This window comes from Mustelus asterias, chromosome 19 (genome assembly GCF_964213995.1).
Source record: "Mustelus asterias chromosome 19, sMusAst1.hap1.1, whole genome shotgun sequence".
NCBI classification, from domain to species: domain Eukaryota; kingdom Metazoa; phylum Chordata; class Chondrichthyes; order Carcharhiniformes; family Triakidae; genus Mustelus; species Mustelus asterias.
This window is the reverse complement of record NC_135819.1, coordinates 67,163,812-67,179,176: the sequence shown is the minus strand read 5'-3', so window position 1 is coordinate 67,179,176 and position 15,365 is coordinate 67,163,812. Positions and strand designations below refer to the sequence as shown.

Genomic DNA, 15,365 nt, shown 5'->3' with positions numbered 1-15,365 from the left:
CACCGCGTCTTCCACGGAGCCCTGCCCCAGACCCCGCTCCCGCCCACAGGCCCCGCCCCCTGTCCCAGACTCCGCCCCCTGTCCAAAACTCCGCCCCCTGTCCCAGACTCCGCCCCCTGCACCAAACCCCGCCCCCTGTCCCAGACTCCGCCCCCTGCCACAGACCCCGTCCCTTCCACGGACCCTTGCCCCAGACCCGGCTCCCGCCCACAGGCCCCGCCCCTGTCCCAGACTCCGCCCCCTGCCCCAGACCTTTATTCCCTTTGTGATTATTTATTAAATTTATTTTTGGGGTTAGGGGTGGTGACGTGGGAGACAGTGGACAGGTGGTTTTGTAAGTTGACGTGTTACTGACTCCTTCATGTCAGGGAGGAAGCGGCGTCAAAATTTCTTACATATCATAGAATCCCTACAGTGCAGAAAGAGGCCATTCGGCCCATCGAGTCTGCACCAACCACAATCCCACCCAGGCCATATCCCCATATCCCTACTTATTTACCCTGACACTAAGGGGCAATTTATCATGGCCATTCAACCTAACCCGCACATCTTTGGAGTGTGGGAGGAATCCGGAGCACCCGGAGGAAACCCACGCAGACACGGGGAGAATGTGCAAATTCCACATGGACAGTGACCCAAGCCGGGAATCGAATTGAATCTTGCTGCCAACTACATAACTTGCCATTGGTTGGAACACAAGAATGAAGAAGTGATTCATCAGTTGTGCAGAGCTTTGGTTAGACCCTGTCTGGAGTAACTGCATTTACTATACATCAGGAAGGACAAATTAGCTTTGGAGGGAGTGCAGTGTGGTGCAAATTCACTAGAATGATACTGGGGCTTTAAAGGGGTTAAATTGACAGGACAGCATAAATTTTGATTTGTCTACTATTAAGTATGAGAGTTTGTAGGGTGATCTTGTCGAGGTGTTTAAAAGTAATCTGTAGAGCATTTCCCTCATTCCCCAACAACCGCTCCAGGTGAGGTTAGATAACTCAATTTTGGAGCGAATTTTCCCGTTCTGTCCACCACGGGAATCGGAGCAGGCGAGTGCGGACCATGGAAAGATCCGTTGACCTCGGACAGAATTCTCCAGCTTCAGGGCGGGCGAGGCTGGAAAATCCAGCCCAATAGGGGCGGCATGGTGGACAGTGGTTAGCACTGCTGCCTCACAGCGCCAGGGACCCTGGTTCAATTCCCAGCTTGGGTTACTGTCTGTGTGGAGTTTGCACATTTTCCCCATGCCTGCGTGGGTTTCCTCCGGGTGCTCCGGTTTCCTCCCACACTCCAAAGATGTGTGGGTTAGGTTGTTTGGTCATGCTAAATTGCCCCTTAGTGTCAAGGTAAATAAGTAGGGTTAAGGGGATACGGCCTGGGTGGGATTGCGATTGGTGCAGACTCGATGGGCCGAATGGCCTCCTTCTGCACTGTAGGGATTCTATGGTATGTAAAAAGCTTTGACGCCGCTTCCTCCCTGATGTGAAGGAGTCAGTAACACGTCAACTTACAAAACCACCTGTCCACTGTCTCCCACGTCATCATCCCTAACCCCAAAAGTAAATTTAATAAATAATCGCAAAGGAAACAGTGTTGAATGATTAGGAAGACACCAACGCACAGCTTTCCCATTCTTGAATTTGATTGCACATTGTGAGTTATGAACAGATAGATATTTTTATTCATGAGCATCAGGAGTTTGCTGGAAAAACAAACAAGGTTTTGGTATAAACAGTTTCAATTTGTGTGGGAATTCTTCCACCTTTCTTCAGATTAATGTTGGTCATTAATCTTTGGCCCAAGTCACTGCCTTGGCACCTCTCACCCTTTAAATACGGCCGACATATTGTATCTTTTCACAAGACTTCACCATGAGAACGCTTTTGATTTTCGTGGCTCTGCTGGTGGCTATCTGTGCTCAGAAAGGGTTCGAGGGGTGAGTTGCTACCTTGTGGCCAGGTTCCACAAATTTATATTCCAAATCACACGTAAGGGTGGTAGGCCCTTACCTCTTGGTGTGGAATTAGAAAGCTCCCAGATTCAATCCTTGTCATTTGTTGAGTTTGCTGATGCAGAGTGGAGGGGGTTAGACCATTGGTCACGATAGCCCTGAGCTTGGAGTTGGGATGGGGAAGGGGAACTCAACCAGGGAACCTCCTTCTAAAAGAGTTTTAAATTTAAGTTTTAAGTTTATTTATTAGTGTCACAAGTCGGTTTACATTAACACTGCAACAAAGTTACTATGAAAATCCCCTGGTCGCCACACTCCAGCACCTGTTCAGGTACACTGAGGAAGAATTTAGTTTGGCCAATGTACCTAACCTGCACGTCTTTCAGACTGGGAGGAAATTGGAGCACCCGGAATAAACCCACACAGACACAGGGAGAACGTGCAGACTCTGCACATTCAGTGTCCCAAGCTAGGAATCGAACCCAAAGATATATGTTTGCAAAGAGAATTAGGTTCAGCTGGGATGTCTCCTAAAATAGCCAACCAACACTATCTGCCGAGATTCCCACATGGAGCACCTAGATGAGGTATTTGAATGATCCAGGTGCCTCAGAACCTTGGAGAGTACATGGGAAAGAGTGGCTCTCTTGATGGCTAATCACAAGTCTGTGGTGTGCTAACCAACCCCAGGTTGGTACCAAAGGGCTTGCATCATTGGTTCCAAGAGTGAACATACTGAGAGCAGTCAAGTGTTCTGTTCAACTCCAGACTGTTAAATGTGATCTGATTGCTGAGGTTTAAGGAGCAGCACCATTAGTGACTGAACTGGAAAACCCCACTAATCTATAGCAAATGAAACTTTAATCTGTGATTAGTACATTGATCTTACATCTTTGACATCTAAGTTCAAACACTGTCCAAACCGAAGGGGGTAGGTCGCTTCTATCTCTCTTCTCGAGGGGTTGTCTACAGAATGACTGGGAAGTCTTTACTCCAATTCCTCATGGGTCAACAAGGCAAAACGGTCCATAAATCTGAATTGACAATCAAGGAAACTGGGTATGGAACGTGGAGAATTGTCACCTTGTAGTAGTGGTCCTGCATGGTTCTGAGGCATGTGGCCCAGGCTGAGTGGGGAGCTGTATAATGATTAGCTGACCATTCTGTAGCTGAGTCTATCAAGTTGGGGGAATCAAGGAATTAAAGTCCTGGAAGATCAGAAGGAAGAGACCAACTTTGGGCTGTAACAAAGACTGCTGGACGTGCTTCCATGGAGTCCCTGAAATAGCTACAGGAATAGCAGTTCCATCCATTGGCTTTTCTTAGCATTAGTTTTCACTTTATGAACTTTCTTCTTCAAAAGGCAGTGGAAGTAGTGTCTGAATATTTCTGAGACAGAGGCAGATAGATTCTCCATTAACAAGGGGGGGTGGGATGGTGAAAGTATATTGGGGGTAGGCAGGAATGTGGATTTTAAGTTACAATCAGATCAGCCATAATCTTACTGACTGGTAGAACAGGTTGGAGGGTCCACTCCTGTTCCGAATTCGTATGCTGGTAATATGGATGGCAACAGTCTGAAGGTTTTCCTGCAAATGTACTGGTCGCCTGATACAATGTCACTCATTTAATGGTGTCTAGTCTCTACCTGCCTGATTATCAGTTTCTACACCTCTTCCGGTTCATATCTCTTCCCATGAACTGGTAATATCTGCTAGACTTCACGCCTGACCTTGAAATGCCATAGCATACAAGGCTATGGACCAAGTGCTGGAAAATGGGGTTTGAATGAATAGGTGCGTGATGGCCAGTGCAGACATGGTGGGGTGAAGGTCCACTTTTTGTTCTGTAAAACTCTATGACTATGACTGCAGAATTGTCTTTCATCTGAGTGATCCTGGGGTTTAAACCCGTTCTTTTGAATTTTTTTTCCTAAGAGGTTGAAGCTGCGGTTTACACTTAAAAATTGATTCTGGGATTTATAACTCATCCCTAGTATTAATCTTACACTAAACCTGCCTGCCACTATAAAGACTCTCGTAAGGAAAGATTTGGGAACCAGACCTTAGCAGGAGCCAGGAGGGACGGAGGGGAGATACAAATAATTGCTAAAATATATTTGTTCATTTTAGTTGTTTCCAGAAGTTGTGGTGCATTCTGCAGATCAAAATGATTCCTGAAGTTCTTTCATACCTTCAGAAAGTATCTTTTAACATCTCTCCTCTCATGAGGTGCCAATGTTGTGTTGGCTCGGGGCAAACTCTTACTTCTGAAGGTTGTGGGTCCAAGTCTCACTTCAGAAACTGAAGCACAACCTCTAGGCTGACACTGAGGGAGTGCTGAACTGTCAGAGATGCTATCTTGATGTTAAACCAAAGCCCTGATTGCCCTCTTAGATGAAGGTAAAAAAAAACAGCACTACTGGATGAAGAACGTATTGCCCCATTGTTCTGAGCCAATCTTCATCCCTCAGCCAACATTATTGTAACAAATTATCTGGTCATTTACCTCATCGCTGTTTGTGGAACTTTGTTGTGCAAATTGACTGTGGTTTGCTACATTTCAATGATGATTATATCTTTAAGTACATTGCTTATGGGACATCCTGAGATCAGGAAAGGGTGTTATAAATATGCAACTTTTTCCTTTCTTAATAATTAATTAAAAGCCCAAAAATGAAACACTGGAACTGATACTTGGCTTCTTTGCAGTGATCAGGTATTGCGGATTACGGCCAGAGATGAGCAACAGGTGAGCCTGGTGATGTCCTTGGAGGATCAGGAGCATCTCCAGGTGAGTCAGAGAGTAAAACTGCATCTCTCACCATAAGGTACAGAGGGAACTACAAACACATGGGAACTCTTCCATCAGTGGACACTGGCAAAGATAGACCAAAGTCTGCTTCAGCACTGTAATGTCAGAGTGTAAATTTGTCCTGTCTCTTTCAGATGCCGTTCAAACTGGGCTCATCCAGGCTTTGTAGCTACTTATTAACTGCTGGGACCAGAAAGCAGTTCTAAGCAATTGTAAAGCTCACACTCTAGGTCAATAAATGACCTTCTCTCCCTTCTTTTTAATATTTATTTTGCCTACATAGCGAAACAACAACAACATGTATTTATATAGCGCCTTTAATGTGATGAAATATCCTAAGGCTCCATGGGTGCATTATTAAATAAAGTGTGACCCTGAGCCAAATAAGGAGCTATTCAGTCAAATGACCAAAAGCTTGGTGAAAGAAATCGATTTTAAGGAGCGTCTTATCGAAGAAAAGCGAGGTGGAGATGTAGGGAAGTGTAGGGAGGGAATTCCAGGGCTTAGGGCCTAGACAACTGAAGGCATGGCCACCATTAGTGGAGCGAAAAAGGCCAGCTTTAGAGGAGTTCAGATATCTCAGAGGGTTGTGGCGCTGGAGGAGATTACAGAGGTAGAGCGGACAAAGGATGTGAAAACAAGCTGTAAGATGGATATGATCAGTAACTGATCGATTTTCCTTCTTGTTGTGTTTTCTGTCACAGAAGTAGAATAAAGCTGGGTTCAAAGAACAAAGAACAGTACAGCACAGGAACAGGCCCTTTGACCCACCAAGTCTGTGCCGACACAGATGCCGCTTTAATCGAATATTTTCGTGCCTTTGCGCGGTCCATATCCGTCTATTTCCTGCCTATTCATGTATCTATCCAGATGCCTCTTGGATGCTGTTATAGAATCTCCTTCCACCACCTCCTCTGGCAGCGGGTTCCAGGCATTCACCACCCTCTGTGTGAAAGTGGGTTCAGACGGTTTGCAATGTGAAAACTCTGACAATAAATTCAGCTTATCATTGGGAGCTGGCCAACGTATTACACACAATGATCAGCAACATAATGCGGGAACAACTGGTTTTTGAGAAACTTCCTGCTTCTAATGACAACACCAGTTGTTGTGTTTGGCTGTCCACTAGTCGATGGGAAATGCAGCCTATATTATATAATGTACTGTACAATATATTCTCGACGTTAAACATGACTGCCTTCTCCCTCTCTCTCCAGCTTGATATATGGCGCAGTCCGGTAAGGTCTGATCTCATTATCGATATCCATGTTCCAGAGAACAGTCTTCAGTCTTTCAAAGTCTTTCTGGAGCACAATAATATTCAGTACTCAGTGATGATTGAAGATCTGCAGGTATGACACTAACCTAAGCCAGGCAAAAGGGGCTACAATGGGGCTCAGCATCTTGGGTTGGAGAGGGAGATATTTGGCCAGGTTCCCTATTCTTAATTTTATTCTAGTGGTCCCTGCTGGACCTGTCTGTGAATGGGATGTGTAGGAACCTGTGCAAGTTGCTGCATATATGGGCTGTATGTGAGGGCCTATGTATGAGTAGGGGTATATATAAGTGTGTGTGACCATGTGTGTGAGCATATGCTAGCGGGGGGGTGCATAGGGTTGTGCGTGCTTGTGGGGATATGTATATGTGAATAGGGGTGGGCATTGGAAGTATGTGGGATGTGTGAACAGATTTGTGTTTATTTGGATGTGTACGAAAAGGATACATGGTGGTGTGCACGTGTGTGGGGAATATGTGTTTTGATGTGTATGAGGGATTATGTAAGTGTGAGTAGGGTTGTGTTGTGTGTTTGGTGGTATCTGGGGTACTTGTGTATGTCAGCAGTGTGGTGTGTACATGTCTGTGTAGGATGTGCATGGTGAAGTGTATAAGTGTATGTGAATAGCGGTTTGGGGTATATGGGGTATGTACATATGCGAACAGTGGTGTGTCGGGGGCGTGTATGTCTGGGAGGATGTATGAAGAGTCATATGAGAACAAAATTAGTTGAGAACATTGGTTTGTGATGCTTTGGAGAACCTATTGAGGGAAGATGAAGAGAGGAATAAAATGGAAGAGAAAGTGACTATTAATGATACTGCTCTTCCCAACCAATATCACTAAAACAGATGAACTGGTCCTTTAGCATATTGCTGGTTGTGGGATCTTGTTGCGTGCTAACAGACTGCTGTCGTCCTCTGCATTACCACAGAGACAGCACCTGAGAAGTATTTGTGTGAAGCACAGTGAGCTGTGCTGAGAGTTTGATAGATTTTGTATAAAACCACCTCTTACCTTTAGGTGATGATTGACAATGAAAAAGCTGAACTGGAGCAGACGACCATGATGGAACGTACCACCTCCTCCTTCAACTACGGCAAATACCACACGCTGGGTGAGGTATGCACTCAGGGGGCTTTACTGGGAAAATGTCGCATCACATTTGTCCACTGAGAGGGTGGTGAGGGTGGGTCACTCCCACCTGAGTGGATATTACACCGACACCAGCTCCCAATGCTCTTGGTCACTGTGTGAAGGCTTTGCAGATACAGTCAATGAAAGCATGAGGGAGGGTTGGACAGGGATAAGGAGAAGGAAATAACACTGGACCCTTAGGCTCCCTCCATCCACAAACCTTTCACTCACTTCCCTCCACAGGAATACTTTCTGCAACATTCCAGACAACCCATCTAACCGCAATCTCATTACACATCTCCAACGACTTACTTTAGTTATTATGACAGATCTGAATAGTCAATTACTAGTTAGATTGGTGTAGTGAGTATGACCAGGGCTAGCTAGAGTGGCGAGTGTATATAACCATTGCTGAAATATTTTCAATCGCCATCTTCTTTTTGTGTGTTGCTTCCTCTCTTTTCCCTCTTCACAGAAATGTTTGTCAGCAATGTTTTGATTTATCTTTAACTCTTGCCCCAGATCTACAGCTGGATGGACAGTCTTGCTATTGAGTTTCCAGGACTGGTAGAGAAGCTACAGATTGGAACGTCGTTCGAAGGCCGCCCACTCTATGTGTTAAAGGTATAGAAATGATCATAATTAAGGACTAATTATTCACTGGCCTCTCATCACTGGGTTCTTCACATCCAACCAAGAGTGAGGGGTTGAAAGTTGAATCTTTCTCCTGGTTGTGGGGGTCATTGGGCAGTTCCAAGCCAGCCAGGGGGCTTGGGCCCAGCTACCATGTGGAGCCAGCACTGGCTTGATCATCATCCCAGGCCCTCTGCTCCAGGACCCAGCTCAACCAGCAAAGACCCCAGGACCTGAAACAAGCTTTGTTCAGTTCTCACAGAAACAATAAGAATCTTCTTCCATTGATGGGATTTAATCCAGCACCAAGACAGACAAAGCAATTTGAGTGGGTCAGTCAGGGACTGAAGGCTGGCCAACTCTGAGCAAATTCCTGGAGATTTTACCACCCCTTCCAATAAAACCATCTTCTGTTAATCCTTCGCCAATATTGTGTGCGTCACACTGGGAATCTGCTGAATGTGTTTCCATGAGGACTAAGTTTCCTCATTAGTGTTTGGGGTAGAAACTATTGCTTGGGTGCAGTTTGGGGAAATGTGACCAGATCCTGCCCCTGGTATTGGGTCCATTTGAGGGAACAGTTGGAAAATCAGGTGGATTGTGATTCAAGCTGTTCTCAGTTTCCTCTCTGCTTCTCCTAAATGATGCTTTCAGCCTCCCAAGTTCAATGGAGGGAAATCTGCCCCCCTTTGGTACAGAGCCATGTTTCTCCTTGTAACCATATCCCATTCACTTTGACAGTTCAGCACTGGTGGAACTGGACGCCCGGCGATCTGGATTGACAGTGGGATCCATGCCCGCGAGTGGGTCTCTCCTGCCAGCGCAATCTGGATGGTGAAGAAGGTAAACAAACATACCGAGGTGTTGGACGTGGTTAACACCCAATCATAGATCAAACTGAGCCAGGTCTGGGGTCCATTCCTGCTCTGTGCTCAGTTAGGTGACCTCAGTACTTAGGTGGGTTGGGGGAGGGGTGGAAGGTGAGGCAGGGTTGGCCTCAGGACCCTTTGGCAGGGAGGTAGTACAGTCGGCCTCAGCACCCTGCGGTTTGAGGGTGGATAGAATTGAGTCTTTATGTGACAGATGGCAATTGAGTGACACAGTGGCAGGGTAGCTGTTTCCCCTGCTCTGTTTCTCTGTTTCTTGTTCTGTCACACTCTCTGTCTCTCTTTATCTGTTTTTTCCCATCTCGTTTTCCTTCTCTTCACTTTACTCTGTCTCACTCTACCTCTTTATTTGTGTCTCGTTCTGTCTCACTCTTTCATCTTACTCTCACTCACTATATTTGTGACCTGTTCTATCTCACTCTCTTAGTTTGTCTGATTTTCTCTTCTCTCACTAGCTTTTATTTCTCTTTCCTTCCTCGCTGCCAAGATGCAGACAGGGTGCTCGAGCATTCTCACTGCGCTGGATGGCAGTGTGGGTTCCTGGGGGGGGGGGGGGGGGGGGGGGGGGGGTGGGGGTGGGGGGGGTGGGTACTGAGATTTGCCCACCTGCAAAGCACCAGGTTTGATCCTTGAGTGATGTGTGGCTGCTCACATCTATCGAACTTTAACCCAGTCCCGAGCAACACTGAGGAAAAGATCAGGGATTAAACACTATTCGTTACATCACAAAATCTCTCTTTCAGATTGTCACTGACTATGGCCAGGAACCCTTCATCACGGCACTCCTGAGGAAGATAGACATCTACATGGAGATTGTGGTGAATCCAGATGGTTATGTTCACACCCACACCAAGGTCAGTACCCCCTGGACTTCCAGCTTGATCGAGACACTTTGACATCTCCAAACCTTTGGATTCGGATCTGTCAATAATCACCACACACATATCACCTTCCTTTGATCCCCGATGTAAAGGAAACTGTCTGCTTATGACTGAGGAATATCTTATACTGTCAGTGATGTACACAAACTGACAGTTCAGTAAATGCAGGGTGATCTGGTGGCTCATCACGCTACTGTTTCATAGAATCATAGAATCATAGAAACCCTACAGTACAGAAAGAGGCCATTCAGCCCATCAAGTCTGCACCAACCACAATCCCACCCAGGCCCTACCCCTACATATTTTACCCACTAATCCCTCTAACCTACACATCTCAGGACACTAAGGGGCAATTTTAGCATAGCCAATCAACCTAACCCGCACATCTTTGGACTGTGGGAGGAAACCGGAGCACCCGGAGGAAACCCACGCAGACACGAGGAGAATGTGCAAACTCCACACAGACAGTGACCCAAGCCGGGAATCGAACCCAGGTCCCTGGAGCTGTGAAGCAGCAGTGCTAACCACTGTGCTACCGTGCCGCCCCACGTTTGTGGGAGCTTGCTGTGCATTTCCCTTAACCACATTTTAAGGAAGTATTTAATTGGTTGTAAACGCTTTGGGAAACCTTGAGATCATGAAAGGCGCAACAGAAATGCAGTTTCCTTCTCTTTCCCTTGACCTCATGAAGGTGTTGCAATGCTTGTGCCCTGTGCTCACGAGGACAACAGTATAACAACAACTTACATTTTTATAGCATTTTTAATGTCATAATATCTCCCAAATGCTTTATAGGAACACTATAAAACAAAATATGACACTGATGCTGAAGGAAGTATTAGGTCAGATGAGCAAAAGCTTGGTCAAAGGTCCTAAAGGAAGAAAGAGAGGTGGTGATGTTTAGGGAGAGTATTCCAGAGCTTGGGGCCTTGGCAGTTAACGTGGAGCCACTAAAGTCAGGGATGCTCAAGAGGCCAGAATTAGAGGAAGGCAGATATTTCAGGAGGTTGAAGGGCTGAAGGTCTGGTTCAATGCTGATGTTCTGATCATATGACCTTTTTCTAGAACCGAATGTGGCGTAAGACCAGATCCACCGCCCCTGGAAGGAAATGTGTTGGGGTCGATGCCAACAGGAACTTTGACGCTGGGTTTGGAGGTGTGTGAGATATTTTTTCTTCCTCCTTTAGCTTCATAGGAATATATTACCCTCAAGACTGGGCCTCAATCAGGGCATCAGGTAGTGAGTGCCAGAAAGCTATTTGACTACTGTAGATATCACTGCTGTGTCTAGTCTTGCTCTCACCCGACATCGAGAACATAGAACATTACAGCGCAGTACAGGCCCTTCGGCCCTCGATGTTGCACCGACCAGTGAAACCAATCTAAAGCCCCTCTAACCTACACTATTCCAATATCATACATGCAGACCCTGCACAAAGGTAGGCTGAGGGAGTTGTGGTTCTCACTGGATAAGCCACCAGGTGTCAGAGTGCTGGCTGAAACTTCTTCTTCCCAGGAAAACAGAGACTGAGAGGTTAGCTGAAGACAAGTGGGTTCCAAAATGTCACATCAAGACCATGCCTGGAAGTGAGAGAGTCCGGACTTCAGGTGTGGAGGTGACCAATCTTGTTTATGATGCCCCTGTGGTTGAATAGCTGGTCATTGCCATTTGGGCAAGATGGTGGTGGTAACCAGTGCCTGGGAATTAGCGGCAGAGGCGGAAGGTGTGATGAGAGCAATACAGAGAAAGTAAGGGCTTTGTGTAAAGATTAATGTCAGCTGCTGTCCATGTGACAGGTCCTGGAACCAGTGACAATCCATGCATGGCGACGTACCATGGGCCCTATCCCAACTCTGAACCTGAGGTGGCGGCCATTGTCAACTTTGTGCAGAGTCACAAAAACATCAAGAGCTTCATCACCATTCATAGTTACTCACAGCTGCTCATGTTCCCTTTTGGGTACAAGTGTGTGCCCCCTGCTGATTACCAGGAACTGGTAGGTCAAACCTTCTTTACATTCTTCATTGTCCATTTTCCTACAACCTCCCCCATCCCCACACTTCTTCCTCCATCTCCCATGATTATTCCCTCATTTCCTGAGCAGGCCTGACCCCTCGACAGTGGGAGGGGACCGATTCACTGAGGGTGAGTTTCCTCCATTAACTCCTCCAGATGGTTAGTCTACCCAACATCACCAGCAGGCCCAGTGCTGTCCTGCTCCCTGGCCTTCCCCCTCCATGAGGAATCCCTGATGAACAATCAGGAAAGGGGGCCTTGCCTGATATTCCTTTCCCCAGTCCAGAGTCACTGCTGCTGAGTTTAAAGTCTCTGTGTGCAATCCTGCTTGTGGCCAGTTGGCGCAACACTGACCAAAAATTGACCTGTTCCATTCAGTTTGCAGATAGTCATGATCGTAACCTATTGAGCTCATGGGGGAGGGGAAGCAACTTGTATTAGTTTAGTTCTGACAACATGTGTGAGGAGAGATCAAAACTTAATATTTCCAGTCCATTTGACTCTTCTTCAGAGCTCATATAAATTCAAAATGTTAATTCTGGGTCCTATTTTAACATTTTGATTCTAAGTGCTGGGCGGACTTGAAACTGGGAGTGTTTCAGATCCGACTTTTAGACCCATTCTCCGGCGCCCCGATAGGCACCCTGCCTAAAAAAATATCAGCAATTCCGAGTGGTGCTGCACAAGCCTGTGGGCGGGGCTTAAAGCGCCCGAAATCCTGCAGCTCCAATCAGCGCCTTCAACTGCGCATGTGCAGAAAAAAATGATGGAATGCGGCTCCCTTGCCACATCGCTCCCGGGCCAGATAATGCCTCCCCCTGGTCCCCATAGACATTGCCCCACCCCCACAACATTATGATCCCCTTACCCCCCCACCCTCCCGCCACCCAGACTGATCACGGGACACTCCCCCCCCCTCCCACTGATTGATCTCAGGTAGAGTGGCAGCAGACCCCCCCCCTTCCCCCTCATTAATCTCAGGCAGAGTGGCAGCGGACTCCCCCTTCCCCCCCCCACCAATCTCAAGCAGCGAGCCGCCTGACGCTCGGTACTTACCTCCTCACTAACCGGAGCGCCCGAATCAGATTTCTGTTGAGCATGTCTGTTTTGCACCAATTCTGGATGGGCGAACGCGGTGGTAAAGGGGGGAATGCCAGTAAGTTGGGCGTGCAGCCCATTAAGTCAATTTAAATGCAGGCAAATACATTTAAATAGCCATCATGCCTGTTTCGGGTGCGGTCCTGATCGTGGCCATTTTCGGGCCTTGGTAAAGGGGGAACCGGCGCGGAGGCAGGTGTGGATCACGCTACTCGCCTCACGCCCGACTTTACCAAGTTTTCACGCCCAAAAACAGGCACAAATTTGATGGTAAAATTGGGCCCTCTGTTTCTCTCTCCACAGATGCTGCCAGACCTGCTGGGTCTTTCCATTTTCTTTTCTTATTTCAGATTTAGTTTAATCAATTTTCGAAGCATCCTCTTTAAAGGCAGTGAAAAATTCACTTTAGTCACCAGATTATTGAAGTATCTTTTTCTCATCCAACTGGCAGCTTTGGCTCAGTTGGGCGCTCTCCTGTCTCTGAGTTAGGTTGTGGGTTCAAGTCCTAATCCAGAGGCAACATAATCTAGACTGATAGCTGGGATGTGGATGTCACTGGCTGGGCCAATATTTATTGAGGGCACTTAAGAGTCACAACATAGTTCCTTCCCTAAAGGGCATTAGTGAACAAGTTTGGTTTTTGCAACAATGGTTTCAATAGATATTTAATTCCAGATTTGTACTGAATTCAAATTTCACCATCCGCCAGGATTTGAATCCAAGTCCCCAGAGCATTACCTGGATTAGTAGTCCGGTGACAATACCACTACACCACTGCCTGCCCTGTCGGAGATACTATGCTTCAGGAGAATGTAAAATATCCTCTGGTGCTTTTTAAAGGACAGTGAAAGAGTTATTTTGGTTATTACAACCTACACTAACAGTGACTGCCCTCCAATGACTGTAAAGTGCTTTGGGATGCCCCACAACCATGAAAGGTGCTAAGCGAATTCAATTCTTTATTTTCACCTTTGCCCTTTTCTCCCTTACACTTTAGGGACTATTTATACACAACCCAGCCGCAAGATATTAAATGACTAGGTAGCTCCCATGATACAGTGGGTCATGGAGGAATTTGGGTAGCACAGTGGTTATGTCATTGAACTAGTATCAGAACTGAATAAATCTGGAACAAAATAAAAAGCTAGTATCAGCAATGGTGACCATAAAACTACCAGATTGTTGTCAAAACCCATCTAGCTCACTAATATCCTTCAGGAAAGGAAATCCGCTGGCCAAATGTGACTTCAGGTCTATAGCAATGTGGTAACTGCATTCTGAAATGGCCTAGCAAGCCTCCATTGTAATAAGGATGGGCAATAAATGCTGGCCTTGCCAGTGACACTCACACCCTGCGAATGATCAATAATAGAAAATACTTCCCATTACACAGGGGACAGATCATAGCAAGAGATTGGTGGTTGGGTAGATCCCATAACACAGGGGCTAAGTGATCTTTTCTAATGCTGTTCTTTATTTTCTATGATTGGTGATCCAGACTGGATTACAGCAAGTAAATAAATGAGATCGGTAAAGTGATTCTGTTTTCTCCCTGCAGGAGATGCTCGCTAAGTCTGCTGTCAGCTCTTTAACCTCACTGTATGGAACACGGTATAAGATTGGGTCTATCTGTGAAGCAATCTGTAAGTACAGTAACTGTGCAAGTAACAGTCACGTAGATCATAGAATCACAGAATCATAGAATCCCTACAGTATAGAAGGAGGCCATTTGGCCCATCAAACCAGCACCGCCAATGATCCCACCCAGGACCTATCCCCATAACCCCATGTTCCCCATGCTAATCCCCCTGACACTAAGGGTCAATTTAGCATGGCCAATCACCCTAACCTGCACATCTTTGGAGATGGGGAAACAAAGCTTTCTTTCTGGGTCATCCTTGGCTGAATCTGGAGCATTCTTTGCCCCCAGGTCAGAAGGTCATGGGTTCAAGTCCCAGGGAACTGAGCAGATAGACCAGACTGATCCTCCAGTGCCGTACTGAAGAAGTGCTGCAGTGTCGGAAGATGAGACTCTGCATGCTCGATCAGTTGGACACTAAAAGATTTCACTGCACCATCTTCAAGAAGAGTAGTGCTGTTCATCCGACTGTCCTAACTAATATTTATCCCTCAACCAACAATGCTAACCATTCATCCCTGCTGCTTGTGGGAGCTAACCATTGACTAATTGGCTGCCACATCTCCTACATTACAACAGTGACTACACTTCAGAAATAATTGATTTGGCTGTAAAATGCTTTGGGATGTTCTGAGGTTGCAAAAGGTGCTATATAAATGCAAATCCTTTTTTTTCAAGTAAGGAAATGGATGGACTATGAAGATAAGACACACTTAAGGTGGATAATTGTTTCTCCTTTTCCATTTCAGACCAGGCCAGCGGAGGCAGCATTGACTGGACGTATGACCAGGGCGTCAAGTACTCCTTTGCCTTTGAGCTCCGTGACACTGGTCGCTATGGTTTCATGCTACCAACCAGGGAGATTCTCCCAACTGCTCAGGAGACTTGGCTGGCAATGAAGACAATCATGGAGTACATTAGCAACCGCTCATGATCTTAATACCAACTGGAACAACGCAGAGCTCGAGTTATGGCTAATCTTGTCCTTTGATGATCGTTCATTATGTCGAATGTGTTGTAATTTGTGACAGTTCCC

At 46.4% G+C, this 15,365-nt stretch overlaps 1 protein-coding gene across 1 annotated transcript in view; it reads left to right on the top strand.

Moving 5' to 3' along the window:
* Positions 1-15,263, top strand: part of LOC144507508 (carboxypeptidase A1-like) — a 30,424-nt gene extending 15,161 nt beyond the window's left edge. The window contains exons 2-11 of the mRNA XM_078234634.1: positions 4,660-4,741; positions 5,980-6,114; positions 7,061-7,159; positions 7,697-7,798; positions 8,549-8,650; positions 9,438-9,548; positions 10,641-10,731; positions 11,373-11,572; positions 14,249-14,333; positions 15,079-15,263. Coding sequence (XP_078090760.1) covers positions 4,712-4,741; positions 5,980-6,114; positions 7,061-7,159; positions 7,697-7,798; positions 8,549-8,650; positions 9,438-9,548; positions 10,641-10,731; positions 11,373-11,572; positions 14,249-14,333; positions 15,079-15,263 — 1,140 coding nt within the window. The 5' untranslated portion in view covers positions 4,660-4,711. The remainder of the gene's footprint in view (positions 1-4,659; positions 4,742-5,979; positions 6,115-7,060; positions 7,160-7,696; positions 7,799-8,548; positions 8,651-9,437; positions 9,549-10,640; positions 10,732-11,372; positions 11,573-14,248; positions 14,334-15,078) is intronic.
* The last annotated feature ends 102 nt before the right edge of the window (positions 15,264-15,365 follow it).